Consider the following 18,949-nt stretch of genomic DNA (forward strand, 5'->3'; position numbering starts at 1 on the left):
ACCTCCCCACTTGCAGGATAATTAATGAAAATGATATTCCCCTTGTCATCAGACACCTCTTATTGTGATCCACAGGGCCTTTCTCTTGTGGGATCAGTGTCCTCCTCCAGGGCGAGAGCTATTGCTCAGATCAGGAGAAGTTTTGGGTGAGTGGCAACACATCAAGCTAAGGCGTGATAGCTTCTTATAAAGAAGTGGGTTAGAATACACTTTAATGTTTGCTGCAGATTAGGCAATCCATCAAATCCCAGTTATAATTAGGCATACGCCTAAATTTATAAAAAAAAAATCTTGGATTATGTAATATGTAAACCCAGTTCCCTAAGGGTTTCATACTAGCAGTCCTTTGCTTCAGTTTTGTGCTGCAGACCATTCGCAAGCAGTCTGTATGTGTAGTATGCTGAAGTGTTTTTGTTGCGTGAGATTATCAGAGAAGTGGCATGATGGTGATGAGCATCAGCGTTCAAAACCTCTAAGAGAAAGAAAGTAATTAGAGATGATCTTGAGAATAACTGTTTACAAACATTTTACTCTTATTGAAGTTTTTTGTATTAAAGGACCTTACCCTCCACTGATGGTGCTGCTTTGGGGATTAGGTATCAATGACTGGCCTTGAGGCTTAACACCCCAAAGAGAGGTGGGAGTGGGATTTGGCAGGAACTGGATAAAAAGAGAGGGCAACAGGAAAGGGAGGGGGAAAGTGTGGAAGGACAGACTCGGATGCAGTGGAAAGAGGCTGGGCTCTGGGTCATTTAGGTGTCTCTGGGAGAGATGTAGTGTAGATGGGCAGACATAGGAGGAGATGGGGAAAGTATGTCGAGATCCAGAGAAAGGACAGGACAAGGGCAGGAATGGGTGAAGGATGAATAGGAAGCACAGTGTCTCAGCCCCACTGCTGAGCTCAGGACTTTATTGCACTGCATGTAAATACCTCTCAGCTCCCTCCGCTGCACATGTGTGTCACCCCCCCTTTGCTGGCTTTTCCTTGGAGGACAATGGCTGGCTACAGCAGCTGCATTTAGGGCAGTGATAGGGGCTGTGCTGAGCTCTGCTGCTGGCCCATCTGAGGGCACATCTGCTTCCATCTGGAGAAAACACTGATGTTGCAAAACAACGTGTTCAGGTGTTAAAGATCACCAGCATGAGGGTTTCTGATTAATAACATGTTGTCAGGCTGTTCATTTTTTCCCACGGGATGCCTATTCTGGCTTCTGTAACAAAGGAGGCCACAGGCTGCAGGACTTTTGCTTTCCTGCCTGCAGAAGTGGGAAATACAGACCTCTGAATGACACTGTAAGTGGGTTTCTGGGGTGACAAGAAATGAAAGATGTTGAGCTGGCTGGGAAGAAACAGACTCACAGCCCAAATATGAATGTTTTCTCAGGACATTCTGGTGAAACCTGGGGATGAAAGAGGGGGGTTTGAATTAAATGCTGAGTGAAGAAATCCCAGCAGTGCCCATTGCACTTCGAAGGCATTTAAAGTATCAACAGATGCTGCTTAAAAGGACTTACCTAGAGTATGAGTGAAGGGGGTCCAAAGTTTAAGACAGGCAATGCTGCCCTGGAGTACTTGGATTAAAGCCCTGCCTCTGCCACAGTGTTGCTGAGTAATATTATTGATTTATTTTTTAATTATTTTTGGCACAGTGCTGGCTAATCTCTCATTCTTTGTTTTCTGACTCTGATTCTGCATTTTGTTCTGTTCTTATTCTGTTTGCACTATTCCAGGGCTTGATTTTTCCTTGGCTGTGGGATGGGGGAGGGAGGGGGGAGGGAAAGAAGAGAGCAACTTTGCCTCTCCTCTAGGGCGGCTTGCTGGCCCCCATGTTGTGTCTGAAGTGTTAGGGCACTGGAGTTGTGACTTTCTCCTATAATATAGCCTAAAATATAACGTGCACAACCCCAGAGCTCTCCCTGAGCAAGCTGTGTAACCTGAGCCTGGATAGCAGGGGGTAAAGGGTGCTCAGGTAACTGAAGACAAACTCAAGCCCTTGGTCAGCTGCTTCTTTCAGCTTTACACAGATTGTTCATAAAACTCTTCCCATCAGTGTTTTATGGTGCTACATCACCAAATCTGTTGTTTATGCATCTCAAATGCCTTGGTGGCGGGGTGCCTGAAAAATAAAATAATTGTTCTATAGCAGTTTCTTCTGTTTTATTAACAATTAAAGTATTCATTAATGTAATTGCCAGTTAAACTTGCACTTTACACCAAATCTTCATAGGCCCTTCTTGAATTTGCCAAGTGTGAGACATGCACTTTTCTGAAACATTTTCTGTCAATGACACTGTTATTATAGGCAATGCGGGTAGCTATATCTGCCTAACACTTTCCATTTCTGATCCCATTTCCTTATTAATGTAAATATACAAGTAGTAGTGACATGGCACCTGGGTTTGGAAATACTTGCAGAATCATATTTTTACTGAAAAAGAGTCAAATGTTATAAATTAACCCACCACCATGGACTTCACTGGAGCTACTTCAGACTCCAGCAGCTAATCATTTAGCGTGCAGTAATCTTGTTGAAAATCAATGGATCTGTGGACAATACCAGGCAATAAGCGTCGGGTTCAACACTTGCATTACTCCTAGTAGAACGAATTACAGAGGCAAAGATGTTAACTATGAATGGCTACTCTGCTGGGATGAACAACAAGGAGAAGTAAAGCTACAAGGGCATGATCTCTTGAGCTAGCCTCATCAATACAGTGAATAGAAATTATTTTCCATTTGTCAGAGTGAGCAGAGAATAATTTAGTCTTCATGAAAGACAATGTTGGTTAGGAAGAAAAAGAAGAGATGTCAACCTTTGTGTGAACCAACATAATGAGCATTTTCTCAGTTCACCTCCAGAAAAAAAGAAAATGATAAATCTACCTAACATCAGTGGAGATAGATCAATTTATCCATGGGAGGCTTGAAAGCTGCAACTGGATGTATTCGCTTTCTCATGAGTTTGGTATTAGACTGATAAAAAAGACCCCCCTGCCCACGTATGTAGTCAAATCCCCAGATGAGGGTTTTGGGGAGTAGAAAGGGATGAAGAGGGAAGGAAGCATAGTCAGCGTGCAATCCACAGAGTAAAATCTGAGGGGTGGATAGGCCATGCCTACTTCAATGAATATAAACAAATGACGTATTTAGAAAGGCTGCATTTGTGTAAAGGCATGTTTGAAATTAACTTAAAACATCTAAGCCATATTTAGAAGATGACTGAAAAGAAGGAACAGAGTTTGATATATCAACATTTCAGAAAAAACGGCAGAAGCAGTCTTTTGTTAATAATGGAGATTAACAATTTAAATAGCTCAATCTTTAATCCAGGAAATTACCTAGTAAAAATGAGACTAGTTAATATTTGCAAGGCATTTAAAATATTTAAATGAGTAAAGGGCAGATTTTCAATGGCATTTATATGTCTACTAGATATACTTTTTTCGTTAGATGACTAATTTTTTTTTAATGCTTATGCTATTTGCTCCCAAAGGTTAAATGGGAGTTTATTTACTATGGCAGTGTTAAGAGGACTGCTGGTGGCTTTTCTCCGTGCACTTCAACACCACAGACGACTGATCTCTAGTTTCCTTGTACATTGAAGACTGTGTCAAGAGGAAAATAATGTGACTTTCTCTAGGTAGCGCACGAGTAGGCAAAAGCAGAGATGTTAAATGTGATTTTTGATCAGGCTGAGACCATTTTGATCTCATTTACCTAAATATCATCTTCTTGTCATAGTGACTTGATGGCAGGACAGTAGGACTAGAAGGCCCAGTCAGGCCATCCCAAAAAATTCACATGATGAAGAAATAGACTGAAAGGGCTTAAATCAGCCATATGTGGTGAGAAGCACAAAATCACCAGAGAGAGGATCAAAATCACCAGGGAGACAGAGCTTAGTGAAGTATTTCTCCATACAGATCGCATTTGTCTGTGGGACAACATACTTCCAAGGTTAGCAGCTGGCCTGTGGGTTCACTGGCATAATTAAAAAGTTATTCTCATTGTACTGTGTTAATGTTTCAACGTACCTTCAAATCAGACAATCTAGTTCTTGTCCTTGATGGTAAATGGGCGCAGAGGTTTTTGTTTATTTGCTTTCTTTACGTCAAAGAGTATTTTGTGCTGAAGGTAATCTGAAATAATAATGTACTCTTTTTATATGACAACCTAAAATCTTAACAATTCTTCTGTTTTTCAAAGCAGCTGCTTGTTTGTAATTATGTCATCCCAGTATCTTGATTTGTTAAAAATGGTTTCTTTTGCCCACATGATCAAGAAAAGAAATAAAGCAGAGGAAAATTCTTGAAACAGATTTCAATCAAATGTGAAAAAGTAAACTGAACTAAAAAAAAAAAAAAAAAAAGAAAGAAAGAAACATTAAGAATATTCCCATCCAAGTAAACTTATGCTTTATCTGGGACAATAACAACTTAAAAATTTAAAAAGAAATTTAGTTTGTATGATAATGTTCCTTTAGGCTTACTTTCTTCTGTCTGCACTCTTTATCTTTTAATGCTATGTGATTCTAGCTTTTACTGTATGGTGTTTTTTTCTTTCTTTTAATGGCTAAGCAGTAAGAATGAAGGGTTGAATATGGGCTTCATACACAACAAAAGCACTCTCTGTTGAAAAAACCCTGTGGTTTTTTCCTTCCTTTGCTTTTCCAAAATAAAGCTTAAAAATGTGTGTCCCATGATCAGTCATTTCAGCTTTTGCATTATTTGGGTTCAGTATTATACATAAAACATTCACTGGTACATTAGTGGAGAGCATTTCTTGCTATTTTGATGTTGTCTTCTCTGTCCCTGTTCTGCTCAGCCAACACAGCCAGTGAGCACCTGGTTTGCTTACTTGCTCTGTCTTCACAGCTCTTATGTCCTTAAAAGCTCAGAGGGGAGAATGAGTCCAAACCCTGAAGTGTTAAGATTTGGTCTTGATCCTTTAAACTCTAAATATGGGGCTTTGGATAAAACCTGTAGATTTCTAACAATAGCTTCTTTTTTTTTTTTTTTTTTTCCCCTCCAATTTTAGGCTTACTTTAACCTTATCCTGTCCCATGGACTTGAAGAATTTTCCTATGGATGTACAGACATGTACAATGCAGCTAGAGAGCTGTGAGTGTCCCGTTGCTTTATCTAGCGAAGAACAAGATTTTATCATAACATTCAATGGTTAGATAGTATCTACTTTGTCATATTTGTGTGGTGAGACTCAATATTCCTATTTTGTAAGGGAAAATCACGGAGAAACAGTGCTTTAACTGTCCATCACCGTACCATGCAGGTCCCCTGTTTCTCTGCTGTTCCTGCTCCCTTCCCTGTCACTCTCCCGGGGCACATTACCTCACCCATCAGGGCTGCATCACTTCCAGGGATAACCACAGCGATTCTGCGCAGGAGAAATTAAATCTCAGGAAAGTAAGAACAATTAGTTCACAGCCAGGGATTAGCTATGTCTGATCAAAACATGCTATGGTCTTTTGAAAAATGGATGCAACGTACCTGATGAAGCAGAGGTCCTGTAGGTACGCTTATGCTAGTAAGTTAAACACAGCCAAGGCATGGACTTGGGTACCAGTACACACTCATCTGTACTGCGTAGCTGTTAGCACACACCTTGTTTAAGTGTGTCAGCATACGCCTTGCTTAATTTATCCATAAATATGTAGCCATTGCAGTCAAAAAGAGACTTCAGTGAGTTGAAGCCTCTCTCTTTTCCCTCCACACCTCTCAGTGGTAGATCCACAGGTTTACAAAAGCTGCAGTTTTTGGCAAGGGCCCAGCATCCTGCAGTCTAGAAATCATTGCTTTGTTGGTGCCCACCAAATACATCATGAAAGAATGAAGAAAATAAAGCAAAATGCAGGCTGATACATAGGCATGGAGAAACGTCATTTCAGTTGTAAACAGTATCTTTGATGGGCCAGCAAAATTATTTTTTAGTGGCAAACCAGGACAGTATTTCAGAACTGTGTTAGTTGTTGCTCTTAATAGAGTAATAGTACAGTGATAGTAACTGGTAACCAACAGCAATAATGCTGTTATTAATCAGTCAGTTTAAAAATATAACTGAGATAACATGTATTGCAATAAAAGACATGCTTCTCAGGCATAATATTTGCTTTTGATGTTTTCCAGTCAGTTACCATCTAATGAACTCTGATTTCTTTATTGTAGTTGGCTACACTATGAATGATCTGATATTTGAGTGGCTAAGTGATGGACCTGTGCAAGTTGCAGAGGGTTTAACCTTGCCACAGTTTATTTTGAAAGAAGATAAAGAACTTGGTTATTGCACAAAGCATTACAACACTGGTGAGCATTATTCTATTTTTTTTTCTCTTAATTGCTGTAATGGTACCTATTGACAATTTGCAAAGGGAAAAGATGGGTAAAAAGAAAGAAAAATTTTGAAATTAAAATTTGGTTCAGCCACACTTAGTTTTAAAACTTAAAAAATTAATTTTTCTCCCTTTTATTTTTGTTGGTTTGAAAGATTTTATTTCCAAATTTCCTTTGATTTCATTAAAGAAATTCTAATATACATATTCTAATATCCTTAAAATCATTAAGGAATTTAAAATCTTAAAAAACTGGTACAAAATCTAGTTTTGATTTCCTTAAAATGAAACTTGTTTAACAAACTGAATCTTTTCTTAAATATTGATTCATCACTTTTAAAGTACTGATTTTTCTGAACTTGATTTATTTCTCCAGAGTATCAAAGTGCCAATGAGGAAAAATATCAAATTTTCACCAGCTTTTATGTGTGGTCTAATTTATGAAATATAGTATTTGAAAAGACAATGCTTTCATTGTTGATCTGAATAGTGTACAGACATGAAATGTTGGGACATTCAATGTTTGCTTAATACTGTAATCTTTTTCTTATATTTGCTATTTTGAAGTTTCAAATGTTGTGTTTTCTATATTTAGCTTTCCAGAGCAGAGAGAACTCTGTTAAAATTTGGATTTATCTGCTTGGAGTTTATTTAATAGGGACAGCATTTACAGAATGGTTTGCTGGGTGCTTGCTGGGATTAGATATAATCCCTTGCATCTAAAATAGCTTTTTCATCATTTCAGCGTAAAAGCCAATCTGGTTGCATCAAATACATTTGTTTCACTCTGTGAAATAACACAACATGAGAGGTTCTGCCTCTGCCAAAAATAAGTCACATTCATTTCTTATGAAAAAAAAAAATATTGTTTTTAATTTTTACAAATATAACCTCATTTTGGGGCCTAAAGTGCCAAGGAAGGAAAACTTTGTGATTCCACAGTTCAAGACCCATGGAAAGGGCGACTGCTGTGACTTCTCATCTTTTCTCACACTTAAAGGGGATAATCGAGAGTAAATTCCAATAGGCAGAGCTTACCCATTTGTAATTTGCCTGATAGGAAGTTTAGCCATTTCCCAGCACATAACTCAAACTCTGAATAAGTGAGTTCATCTGCTGTTCTAATTACTGTCGGATAAACATTTTGCAGGGTCAAACACTGAAAGTAAGAGAGGGGGGAGAGCATGAGCAATAGCTTCTTTGTATACCCATGAAGATTCCCCACAAAGGATAATAATGCCAATTAGCAGCTCCCATTACATGTAGTTAAACAAAATGAATATCTAATTACCAAAAGTTAAAAGTGTGTGGCCTGGCCAGGGGAATTGAAAAGCAGTATTCAAGCAAAAGAAAACTTTGCCTACAGGCAGCCACATTGCTGTCTTCTCTGTAGCATGCTCCTTCAGGTTTGCTGTGAAATTCAAATGTGGACAAAAGCTGTATTATTCAACCTTCTCCTCCTACCCACACTGCAAGGTGCTCTGTCCAGGTTGCACCACAGGGATCTGGAGAACATGTGACAGATTGGGCTACTCTAATGCCATTGCTGGCACACGTAGCCACCCCACACCTTTTGAGTCCCCTCTGTACAGGCAGATTGGTCATGGTCAGTTGCTATCCAGGTCTCAGAGTCTTCAGGGTTACAGGCCAGGCAACTCAACAGGTCAGGCCACTCATATATGAGCTTCTGTCCTGCCAAAAGATATTAATCATTTCTTCTCCCCTCCTCTCTTTGCCAAACAGCCTCTGCATTGTCCTTTGTGCCAACTCTCGCACCCTGCCATTCAGCTTTCTAGACTAGAAAAAAAATATGCCCGCATCACAAAAAGGAACAAAAACCCCTAATTTCACCTGAAAGGATGAACAAGGAACAATGCATCTTCATGCATTTGACCAATCGAGACAAAAGGGGTCCTCTGAAACCATTAGCATGACATCTCAGGAAGGACAGACATTTTTTTACTTGGATTAGTCTACCTCGAATGAGAGCCTTCACAGTACCTAAACCACAGTCAGGATACACAGTAATTTGGAGAGCAGCACAGAGTATTGGATTAGTAGTTGATGAACTGTTGTTACTCAGGATGCTTCATCCCACTGTCCGACTAGCTCTTATGTCAGGCAATCCTAAATTTCTCTCCGCTGCTACCCCTGTAGAGCAGCTATTTGTTGTTTCAAGAATCACTCACCTCCCACAAGAGATGGTTGTGGGTTTCCTGGAGTTAGACTTTTGGCAAAATTTGAAGTAGGCTTTGAATTGATTCTGCTGTGAGAAACAATCCACAGACACAGGCAAATGACATGACCAGAATGAGAAGGGGTGTGACCTACCATTGGAGTGTAAGACTGTTTACAATTTGTCTATTTAAGTACGTTTGCTTAATCTCTTGTAATTAAAAGAACAAAATGCTTCTCCTTTTAATACTAAACATTATATTTGACTAAAGTAAAATCTTATTAAAATCTGAGAAAAGAAGCATTACATTATATTTTTCAGAGGTAAAACAACCATGCTACTATTTGTTTTCTCAGTTAATGTGAGTCAGGGGTCCCATGCGTCTCCCAAGCTAGTGTGCAACAAATGGCTGACTATCATTTGTGTATCAGGACCTGCTTGCAGTGTTAGATTAGGAAACAGGCTATGCATCTAACTTATGTTCAGAAAACAAGATAAAAATGTGCAAAAACATTTATAAAAGTAATTTCATGTTCTAGGAAAGTTTACGTGCATTGAAGTCAAGTTTCATTTGGAGCGTCAGATGGGATACTATTTAATCCAGATGTACATTCCTAGCCTGCTGATTGTCATTTTGTCCTGGGTTTCTTTCTGGATCAACATGGATGCTGCCCCAGCTAGAGTCGCACTCGGTATCACTACGGTTTTGACAATGACCACACAAAGTTCAGGATCGAGAGCTTCCCTCCCAAAAGTAAGGAAATCTTTTTGTATTACTGAGTTGTTATTAAGAAGAAATATTTGTACTAATTTTGAAGTTTCTGAAAGATCTGTGTAAATATGCATCTGATAAGAATGCAGGAGAAAGTGGTAGTAGTGTGGTGTTAAACTGGTGCAATACCCTTGCATTTGGATTAAGGCAGGTTTCTGCTGGTTTGTGGGATGGCTGGAGGGTTCAAAGGTATGGATTTTTAATGAGTTTTTACTAGTTTTGACACTTAGCTTTCAGCATTCAGAAGCCAGATTTTTCTGAAGTATTTAGGTACCTGACTGGATTTCTGAAAGCACTTTCATGAAAATTGGACATTCTATCTGACTGGGGACTTTATAGCTGTCTGGTCTTTTCTGGACTGTTAGACTCTCAAATATCTTGAAGTTTCTAGATATGGCACTTAGTCCAATATCTAAATATACATAAATATATGTATGTATATATAAAATATGTATATATAACATGTATACACCTAGAAGGTTTCTCTGGAGAATCTTTTCAGTGAGGAACTGCTGATGTCTTTGCTTCATGGTAGGATTTGTCCATGTTCTCATTCAAGTGTTGTCTGCAGACCTCCATCCTGTTTATGCACAAAAATACCCTCTCTTGAATTTTGTGGTCTTTTTAATCCAGGCCAGATGCTGTAGATGGGCTTACAGATTACAGACTGGATTCTTTGTTTAGTCAGGCTGACAGCTCTTTTCAGCATGGGCACAGCCTGAATGCTTCTGCTGATAGCATTCCCAGCAGAATTTCATATGCATGCTCAGGCTTTGTACAATTTTCTGGAAGAGAGCTCAGAGGTAGATCAGTTTACAATAGTCTAAGGAGTCATGAGATACACTCCCTGAAGAGTTCTCTTTACAGCAGTCCAGCATCACAGGGTCTGGGATCATAAAACTGCTCTAGCAGCAATGAAAGCACAAATTTTGACTGTACAGATCACTATCCACTTCAAAAAGCATGTTGTATTTCGTTTTACTTTACCCTCAGTATCATGTTTAGTCTCGTTCCAAATACTGTAATTTGTTCAAACGGAGCTTATATAGGGCAACTTCAAAAACTGCACAGATTGTGTTACTCTTCTGTTGATAATGAGAAAGCATCACTTAAAAATCTGGTTACTACAACAGTTGGTTCAGCTTCACTTGTTCACTTGGAGATATGTATAATTTTCCATGCAAACTGCAAGCCTTTCATATATTAACTCAGAATTTCAAATGGATAATTTCTTAAACATTTGTTCAGACAACTCAGTCAATATTACCAAGTGAACACTCTGAAAAGAAAGTCAACAAAGAGATAATCTTGGCAAGGAGCATACAGGCTCTGTAGATAGCAAGTCTGGAGTCACGGAAGACTGTGTCTGGATGGTACAACATGACTCCATGTTGATATATTCCAAGTTTCTTCCAAATTAACTGGCTTGAGAATTAGAGGTGGTACAATCACTGTAGTGGAGATTTCCACCCACATTTCCAACTGGGCAAACACACCCTGCCAAGAAGCTCTGCAGTGTTAGCATGCCCAGAATGCTAACGTTTTAGAAAGACATTTCATCATACGCTTTTGATCCAGCTGAAATGTTTCTCCCTTTTGTATTCTGCCTCATTTGAGTAGAAAAGTATTTGCTGGGTAATTTTCTGGGCTTCTGCTGAGTGAAGGAAATGGGAAGATCCAGAATAGGTTGACTGTGGCTATTTGATTATCAGAGAGCTTCTTCTCCAGCCTCAGGATTAAATAGATTTATCTCAGCAGCTGTCAGAGAACGGTGATGCTCTGGCTCTACTCCATCCTCTCCTAGTGTTTTCTGTTGTGTTCCTTTGCCAGAAGATAGACACTAAGGAAAAGTACCTCACCACAGAGCCCAGCACGCTTCTTTCAGTCAGGCTACACCTGGTTGTTGCAATTCCACTGTGTAATTCAGCTGAGCTGTACTTAACAGCTTTGATGTCTATATATGTGAGTTAATCCTCATGGGGGCTTTTGAAGGTGCACCAGTTGACTTAAAAATGTGATTCTAATTAAATGCTAACATACCTACCAGCTGACTCCCACCTCGGATGAATAAGATGCCTGAAGAAACACAGGACTGACCAAAACCAAAGTGCTCCAAAACAGGTTTTGTGTGCACATGTAGCTGTATAGCCATGTATAGCCATACAGGTCTCATATCACCAGTATATGATTCCTTACACAAAGAAGCAGCAAGCTTTTCTTGCTGTTGCTGTTGCAGGCACCTAGCTATTTTAAAACCTCATCTGTAACTTAATACCAAAATTGTATTTCTTAATAAAATCTGTCCAGCTGAAATGCATTTAGAAATAAAAATATGAAAAGAATTGAATCAAATCAGTGCTAAATGTGAAGTCCCAAAATAGCTCTTTAAAAGTAATGCTTTTCTAAGTCCTGTCTACATATTTCCAAGACACAGGAAGTTAGGCTGTCAATAAAACATTAATTTAAAAATTGCTCCAAGCATGAATATCTAACAGAATAAGACATGACAGGAGGGTTATTTTTGCAAGAGTACTGAAAAAACAGATGCAACTTTGCTTTGTGAAAGCAGCCTAGATTTGAATACAAGAGTTTTATTTTTCCCCCATCCTTCTTTGTGTCCTATTCTTATTAACACACATTTATACAACTTTACCTTTAATTTACCCACTGTCTCATGCCACGAGTTCCTTCTCATTCTTCTCTATTTTAGTAGAGCTTTACCACAAAAAACAACAAAGCATCAAAACTCACCAACTTTAAAGGGAATAATTCCTTTGCCCAAAAAAGGCAAAGAATAATTGTGATGAGAAGATTCCTGGTTAGTTTTTTTGTCAGTTTCCAAGTTACTATCTAAATGATGAAAGTGGTACTGTTTAGAGGTAATTACCTACGTATTGTTCTCAACCCTGGTATAAGATTACATGACAGAGTTCTGTTTGCTTAAAACTGCTCTTTTCCATATTAATAACTAATACTCATTTTGATACACAGATTTCATAATGATAAGTCACAGCAACATAGACATTAGGCATTCAGTTATTGAAAATTAAACAAAAGATTGAGACTGCTGAAAAGAAAAAAAAGAAAAGAAAAGAAAGGAAAGAAAGGAAAAGAAAAGAAAGGAAAAGAAAAGGAAAAGGAAAGGAAAGGAAAGGAAAGGAAAGGAAAGGAAAGGAAAGGAAAGGAAAGGAAAGGAAAGGAAAGGAAAGGAAAGGAAAGGAAAGGAAAGGAAAGGAAAGGAAAGGAAAGGAAAGGAAAGGAAAGGAAAGGAAAGGAAAGGAAAGGAAAGGAAAGGAAAGAAAAAAGAAAAGAAAAGAAAAGAAAAGAAAAGAAAAGAAAAGAAAAGAAAAGAAAAGAAAAGAAAAGAAAAGAAAAGAAAAGAAAAGAAAAGAAAAGAAAAGAAAAGAAAAGAAAAAAGAAAAGAAAAGAAAAGAAAAGAAAAGAAAAGAAAAGAAAAGAAAAGAAAAGAAAAGAAAAGAAAAGAAAAGAAAAGAAAAGAAAGGAAAAGAAAAGAAAAGAAAGGAAAAGAGAAAAGAAAAAAGAAAATGAAAAAATGAAATTAATTCCAGCTGATGCTCATGTTTGCTGCATATAAGAGAAACATCTAGAGAGCTTCTTCCAAATGAAATATAATTCTATTTCTTTGGTAAATTTTGTAGTACTTTTGTGGAATTATTATATTTGTAGTATTTTGAAATTCTGGCCAAGAATATAGGATCACATTCCAATATAAGCAACACAGTAGTAAAGAAATCAATATGGATTTTTTTTCCTTATTCTTCTAAAAAGTTGATTTCTTTGTTACAAAAAGTAAGAATAAACCATGAGAGAGTTTACATCCCAACAAATGTACTCTTCTAGGAAGTGAGACCTGCAGTGCCCGTTTCAGAAAGTAGAAAGGTTCCCTTCCTCTACAGTTTTAGCATAAGCTGAACAATAGCATGTCCTGCTTCCTTCATGGACATGAAATAATGATTTTCTGTATAGGGAGTATCTGCAGAGAAATATTCACCATGGTGTCAGCCTCTTTTATAGTGATGAAATTATTTCGTGTTTGTTACAGAAGACCAGTAAGGGGTCCTGTGACCAGAGTTACCCTTACTGGCTGTGTTAGGGGATGGTAAGGAACTCATCCAGAAAGCTGGGGTTGAATACCCTCCCTTCAGCTTAGCTCATCCATTGCTGGGATGGCCAGAAATGGTGATCCAAAATAGCAGGGTTCCTATGATCAGTTCGCCTTCCCACATGTTCATGTGTATAAGTCTTACCCACATCTGATGCTTTATGTCCAGATTCCTCTGGTTGTATCGTTGTTTTCCACTTAGAAACATTGGCTAGATAAATGTTTGTGCACCCAGCTACACCAGTAGCTCTTGCCATTCAGCCAGCTGAGCAGAAATCCTGGTTGCCAGTTGGGTGATCAGCCTGTCCACACATCCACAATGAAACCCTCAGGAAACCCTGAGCTTTCTATGCGAGTCCTGTGCATGAGCCAGGAAGCAAGGAGCTCCCTTGCACCTAGGGTTTGCTGGACTTCATCTATGCAGAGAAACTCTATGGCACACAAATCAGGAATCTGATTTAACCTACCGTACATCCATGCAATACTCGGCACATGCTTAGACCCAATGTCTTCTGGAAGTATCAGACCCACAGCACAAAACCAGCAGTATTTATTAATCAAAATATGGACTAAGGAAAGTCTGGGCATCCTAAGGGACACAGAGACATAGAATATGCCTCTACGTATTTTATGGTCCCAGCTATGTATAAGCTGGGGGAGTAAAGGCGAGGATATCAAGGCACAATAGTGCAGAATTGCTGAGAATTGTTAGAAAACAGTTCTTTTCTTCAGACCATTGAATGACTATTCTCTTGCTATTCAATTTATTTTTAAACACCTTCTCTTTAGTTGAATCAACAGAATCAAAAGTTTTAAAGCATTTTCAAAAGAGACATTTGAAAGAATAATGAGTTCTCTGCTGTGCTAGTAATTGGGTATTTTTCAGATTGCCTTCTTCTTAAAACACTTATATAAACCAAACCTTAGCAACAACAGCCCAAGAAAATGAATTACTTGTAATGCCATAAAGCAAAACATTTAAGGATACTTTAAGCCAAGTAAGTGATAGCAACTGTGTTTTACACAGTTGCATAGCATTCATATTGTGTTACTTTAATGCACAGTGCTTAATGAATGCATGTTCCTTCCCCAGGGAGCAATCTGTGCAGAAAAAAAGTCTCATTCAAAGCTCACTGAAACCTCTGGGAGTCCTTCCATTCACTTCATTTTGCTCTGGATCACTAAATGCATTACCAAATGCAATAAAAGCATTATATTCTAATAGGCGCAAAGACTTGCAAAAGCAAAGTCAATGAACTCTATCCCCTTTGGCAGTAAATGACTGCATTTATGTGTCGTCCACTATCCCCAGCATATTTGGAGACTTTTCAAGATTCTTGGGCTACTGGCAGATCAGTCTGAGAAAGTAACCTCTCCTTTTTTGAATGCCAGAAGTTATCAAGTAAAGAAGCTCCAAGAATACAACATATTTTGTATTTTGAATTAAGGTTAAAATGATATCATAATAAAATTTAAAAAAAAAAAAGGAAGAAATGAGGAGAAATAACAATAAAGAAAAAGGAATAGATGCTGTTCTCAGAGATTATATTATTCTGTGTTCATTTGTTTTCATATGAAGTGGAGCACCTATGGTGATAGCTTAATCTTTCATGTAACAAAACACAGAGGGGACACATTTTGGTGCAGCATTATCATAAAAAAGCAATAATGAAGTAACTTGCAATGGAAGGAATTTTTTGACAAATTACTTTCACTATAGTCTCAGGATCTGAAGAGGAAATTCAGGAGTAATTCAATGATATTGATATGTTAACTGGCACTTGGATTATATGGGTGTCTCAGAACCTGACATGCTGCTTAAATAATTAGGCTAACCCTATTGTTATTAGGTGTTTATAAATTCCTGTTGTAGACTTGATGGTCCTGAAACAGTACCATGATAATTAATATGCCTGCCCTATGTCACATATTTATTGATTCTGATGGGGGAAGAGCAAACAAATTTCCACTTTTAAAAAATTTGTTCAGGGGCCTTTAGTGGATTTAAAAAGAAATATCCTAGTGGTTGTCAGTTTCCTTGACCATAATAAAAGTGGGCATGCTGTCCAAACCCTTGGGAAGTCAGGCTGTGCTGTCAGGTAACCACGAGGATCTACTCTCCAGTCATGTGCCTGCATGGAAATGTTTTAACAGTCACATGTTTTGTTCATTTCCAATGTTCTTATATAACTTTCTTTTCCCTCCCCATTATAGTTTTAACATATAACATATTCCTTCCTTTGCTTATATTAAGAGAATCATGAAACCTGCTTTAGCTCTTTTTTTTTTTTTTTGGCAAAGCCAGATACAACTAAATCTTGTATTCAGACAGTTTTCAATATCCATTGTTATATTCCATACAGTGTTTGAATTTGGACACAGAGATTTGTCCTACACTACATAACAAAGGGACTCACATCGTAGACCGACACTCTTTTTCAACAAAAAAAGTTACAAAATAAAACAAGGATCATAAGTAAGTCAGCATGTGTTTTCTTGCTGCAACTTATTGGAGCAATTACTTCAGTACAAACTAATTGTCACTGAATATAAAGTTCTGTGTACAAAATAAGCAGTCCTACAAAATACTATAAAATAAATTCCTGTCAAGTTGTTTATAAACACCTGGTCATAACTTATTGTTCAAAAAAGGTGTTTTCTGATTCTGCTCTACAGCTTTTTCATATTCCATTTCTTTACTCTTTCTTCTTCCCTTTTTACTTATGTTTTCTCATGAATGGTTTCAAGGCAAGGTATTGATGTGTTTGTGCTTGAGGGCAAAAGAGTGTTTGAACTGCAGTGGAAGATGTGGTACATGTACGAGATGATACATGATGTACCAGAGACAACTTTCTAGCCACTTCAAGTATCAGTAGCACTGTGGCCATGTTAATACCAGGTTGATAATACGTGCTTGGTGCTGATGAAAAGAGTGTGTGGTGCCCAGAAACTTCTCTACTGCTTCCACCTACATCAGCTGGTCTTGTAAAAGACACTTTCCCTTCCTGCAAATCTTGCTCCTTTGAGATCTAGGTAGATACTTACCCAGCTAGCCTATGCAGTTACAACTTCACTGGGAGCAGTATCTCAATTAAAGCTATGTTGAACGAGCTTTGGCACAGCTATATATGCTGTGATTATGCATCCATTATAGGAAGAAATTTTTTTTCTTCCATTCCACAATCACTTCCAGTTCTGCAAAACTGAAAAATTGGGTCTGCTGCACGGGTGAGAAGACAAAAACCAACAGGATCCGTGTTTCTTGTGAGAAGAGCAGGAGGAAGAAGAATGTAGATATTAAACAGAGCACCTAAATCCGTTGCTAGAAATTACCACATTATTCTGTTTAGCTTGGCCACAGAGATGAGACGTCCTGGTCAATCTTTAGGTCCTAAAGTGGTTATGTACAAATTCTAGTGAAATTCTTGCTGCTTTTCAGTCTGTGCAAAGCTGACTGATGAGATACTGGATAAAGACTAATACATTTGGTCTATAGCAGATTCTAGTCTATGAAAGTAAAAAAGAAAAGGCTCAGCAAATCAGTCACTTTTTCCACTAATCTAAACTTTAAAGTTTACTTTTCTGTGTAGTGAAGACAGTGGTATTTACTGTACTACAAAAACAGTAGTTGCTGCCATGCGTGACAGCTAAAAATATGCAATAAGATGTGTCTGAATACCTCTGGGATGTAGTTTGAGTACTCCTGGCACTTCCTCAGCAGGTTTTATAATGCAGTCATCTGGGAGGGCTGGCATTCAGTGGAGCCTATTTCAAGCATGAGAGAAGAGTTGAAGTTATTGTGCACACCAGTCTGCCGGTTGTTTCATAACCCTGGCACGGTACTGGGGCTCTCTGGCTTCGTTGTCGCACCCTCCAGGACCTTCTGGTGGCTTTTAGCGGCTCTCTGAGGAATGCTCCGTGCCACTCTTTCACACACATAAGCACTGCAAACCCGCTTTGAAGCAATGACATAGGCTGTTGCGGCTCATTCATTTCAAATAATTGCAAGCCTCGAATCTATTAGATCATCTAGGAGTATTACTTATGAATATCCCCTGTTAATATTTCATTTGAAATAATGTTGATGGGATGCCCTGGAGTCTGGGGAAAACACTTTCATTCGCAGTGTAACTCAAGGCTGCCGTGTTCCAGTTTGAACGTCAGTGCACACTACATATGGCTGTTAAGGCAGCAGGGACATTGAGATCTTACTCCCCAAAAGTTGTCTTTGAGTTACAGTGCAACCGTATGAACTCCGTTGCTTAAATGGCAGGTCTTTTTTTTCCTTTGGGAAATGTTTCTCTGGGAAAAAAAATGTTTGTTGATATTGATGCCTAGAAGTATTAACCCCTTCCTCTTCTCTCTCTCTCCCCTCCTGCCCAAAGAAAACAGAGAGAGGCAATTTACTTTTCTTCATGGATGCACCAAAAAAACTTCTTCAGCAGGAGGAACTGTCTCAGTGTCTTGTTTTTATATATAATATCTGTGATATGACATGACTGTGACTTTAATTTGCCAGTAGTTGGACACACTATTCTTTGTCGTAGCAACATCAGTTTTGGAAATGGAACAATTCTAAACTAGGCAATGGCAAGAAAACAATATAATTTGTTTTTAAGGCATGGAAATATAGTCATGCTCTCTAGAATGCACCATTATTCACAGATCCTTAGTTGTAAAGTTAAAAACCCTGATGAAGTAGCCTCTTTTCCTCCTTATTTCTTCTTCCTAGAAGCTTAGAGTTAATTGAGATATCTTGCCTCAAAGAGAAGGGAGCATGAGAGCAAAGAACTTTGATCTTCAGCAGCTTGTATCTGGTGTTAGGCCTTCCTGCCTGTGAGAAATAGACATAGTGTGCTGTCTTTCCTTATTTTACCGAAGGTTATGGCTCTGGAGAATTGAGCCTGGACTCTCAGTATGTCTGGAGGGAAACTTAAGTGACTAAATCACAGCAGAAAATATAAGTTACAAAAAGGGTAGTACACATAACAAATGTTCCTCAGTACATGTATTCATAGAAAAGATAGCATGCTTGTGTTATAAATAATTATCAATAACGACACTATCATAATAAGAACATATCAACATCCATCACACACAACTATTTCTATTAAAAGACAGTCTACTGAGAAACTAAAAATTAGTTTAAAGTATTTCATTGATATAAATGATTGCTTTTTCTTATCTTTTCTGCAGAAAAGCATTTTCCTTTGTGTGCATAATGGCAATCAAAACACTTTATTCATAGATTTATACTAAAATATGACAAACACAGCTACTTTTAAAATTTATCTGTGGTCAGGAGGCACTGATGCCCATCCCTTTATGGGGCATGATCAACTTAGAAACACCTCTTAATTCCCCATGGAACCATGTAGATGGTCACAGACAGCAATGAGAGTACCACTTTCCTGGACTGCACCACTCTATGCTTGAGCATGTTCTGCTCATCAAAAACTGTCTTAAAAGCAGTTAAAATTTGCATGGAACTGACAAAGAAAAAATGAAAAGTTAAGAAAGTGAAGCAGCCCA

The 18,949-nt window shown here is 38.2% G+C and overlaps 1 protein-coding gene across 2 annotated transcripts in view; it reads left to right on the forward strand.

The window, feature by feature from the left end:
- Window positions 1-18,949, forward strand: part of GLRA2 (glycine receptor alpha 2) — a gene marked incomplete at both ends in the record, with an annotated part of 125,755 nt that overhangs the window by 37,225 nt on the left and 69,581 nt on the right. For both annotated transcript variants that reach the window (XM_082337828.1, XM_082337827.1), the window contains 3 exons: window positions 5,038-5,120; window positions 6,183-6,320; window positions 9,062-9,276. In XM_082337828.1, the coding sequence (XP_082193954.1) occupies window positions 5,038-5,120; window positions 6,183-6,320; window positions 9,062-9,276 (436 nt within the window). The remainder of the gene's footprint in view (window positions 1-5,037; window positions 5,121-6,182; window positions 6,321-9,061; window positions 9,277-18,949) is intronic.

This window comes from Platalea leucorodia, assembly GCF_965183815.1.
Source record: "Platalea leucorodia genome assembly, chromosome: 2".
Classification (NCBI taxonomy): domain Eukaryota; kingdom Metazoa; phylum Chordata; class Aves; order Pelecaniformes; family Threskiornithidae; genus Platalea; species Platalea leucorodia.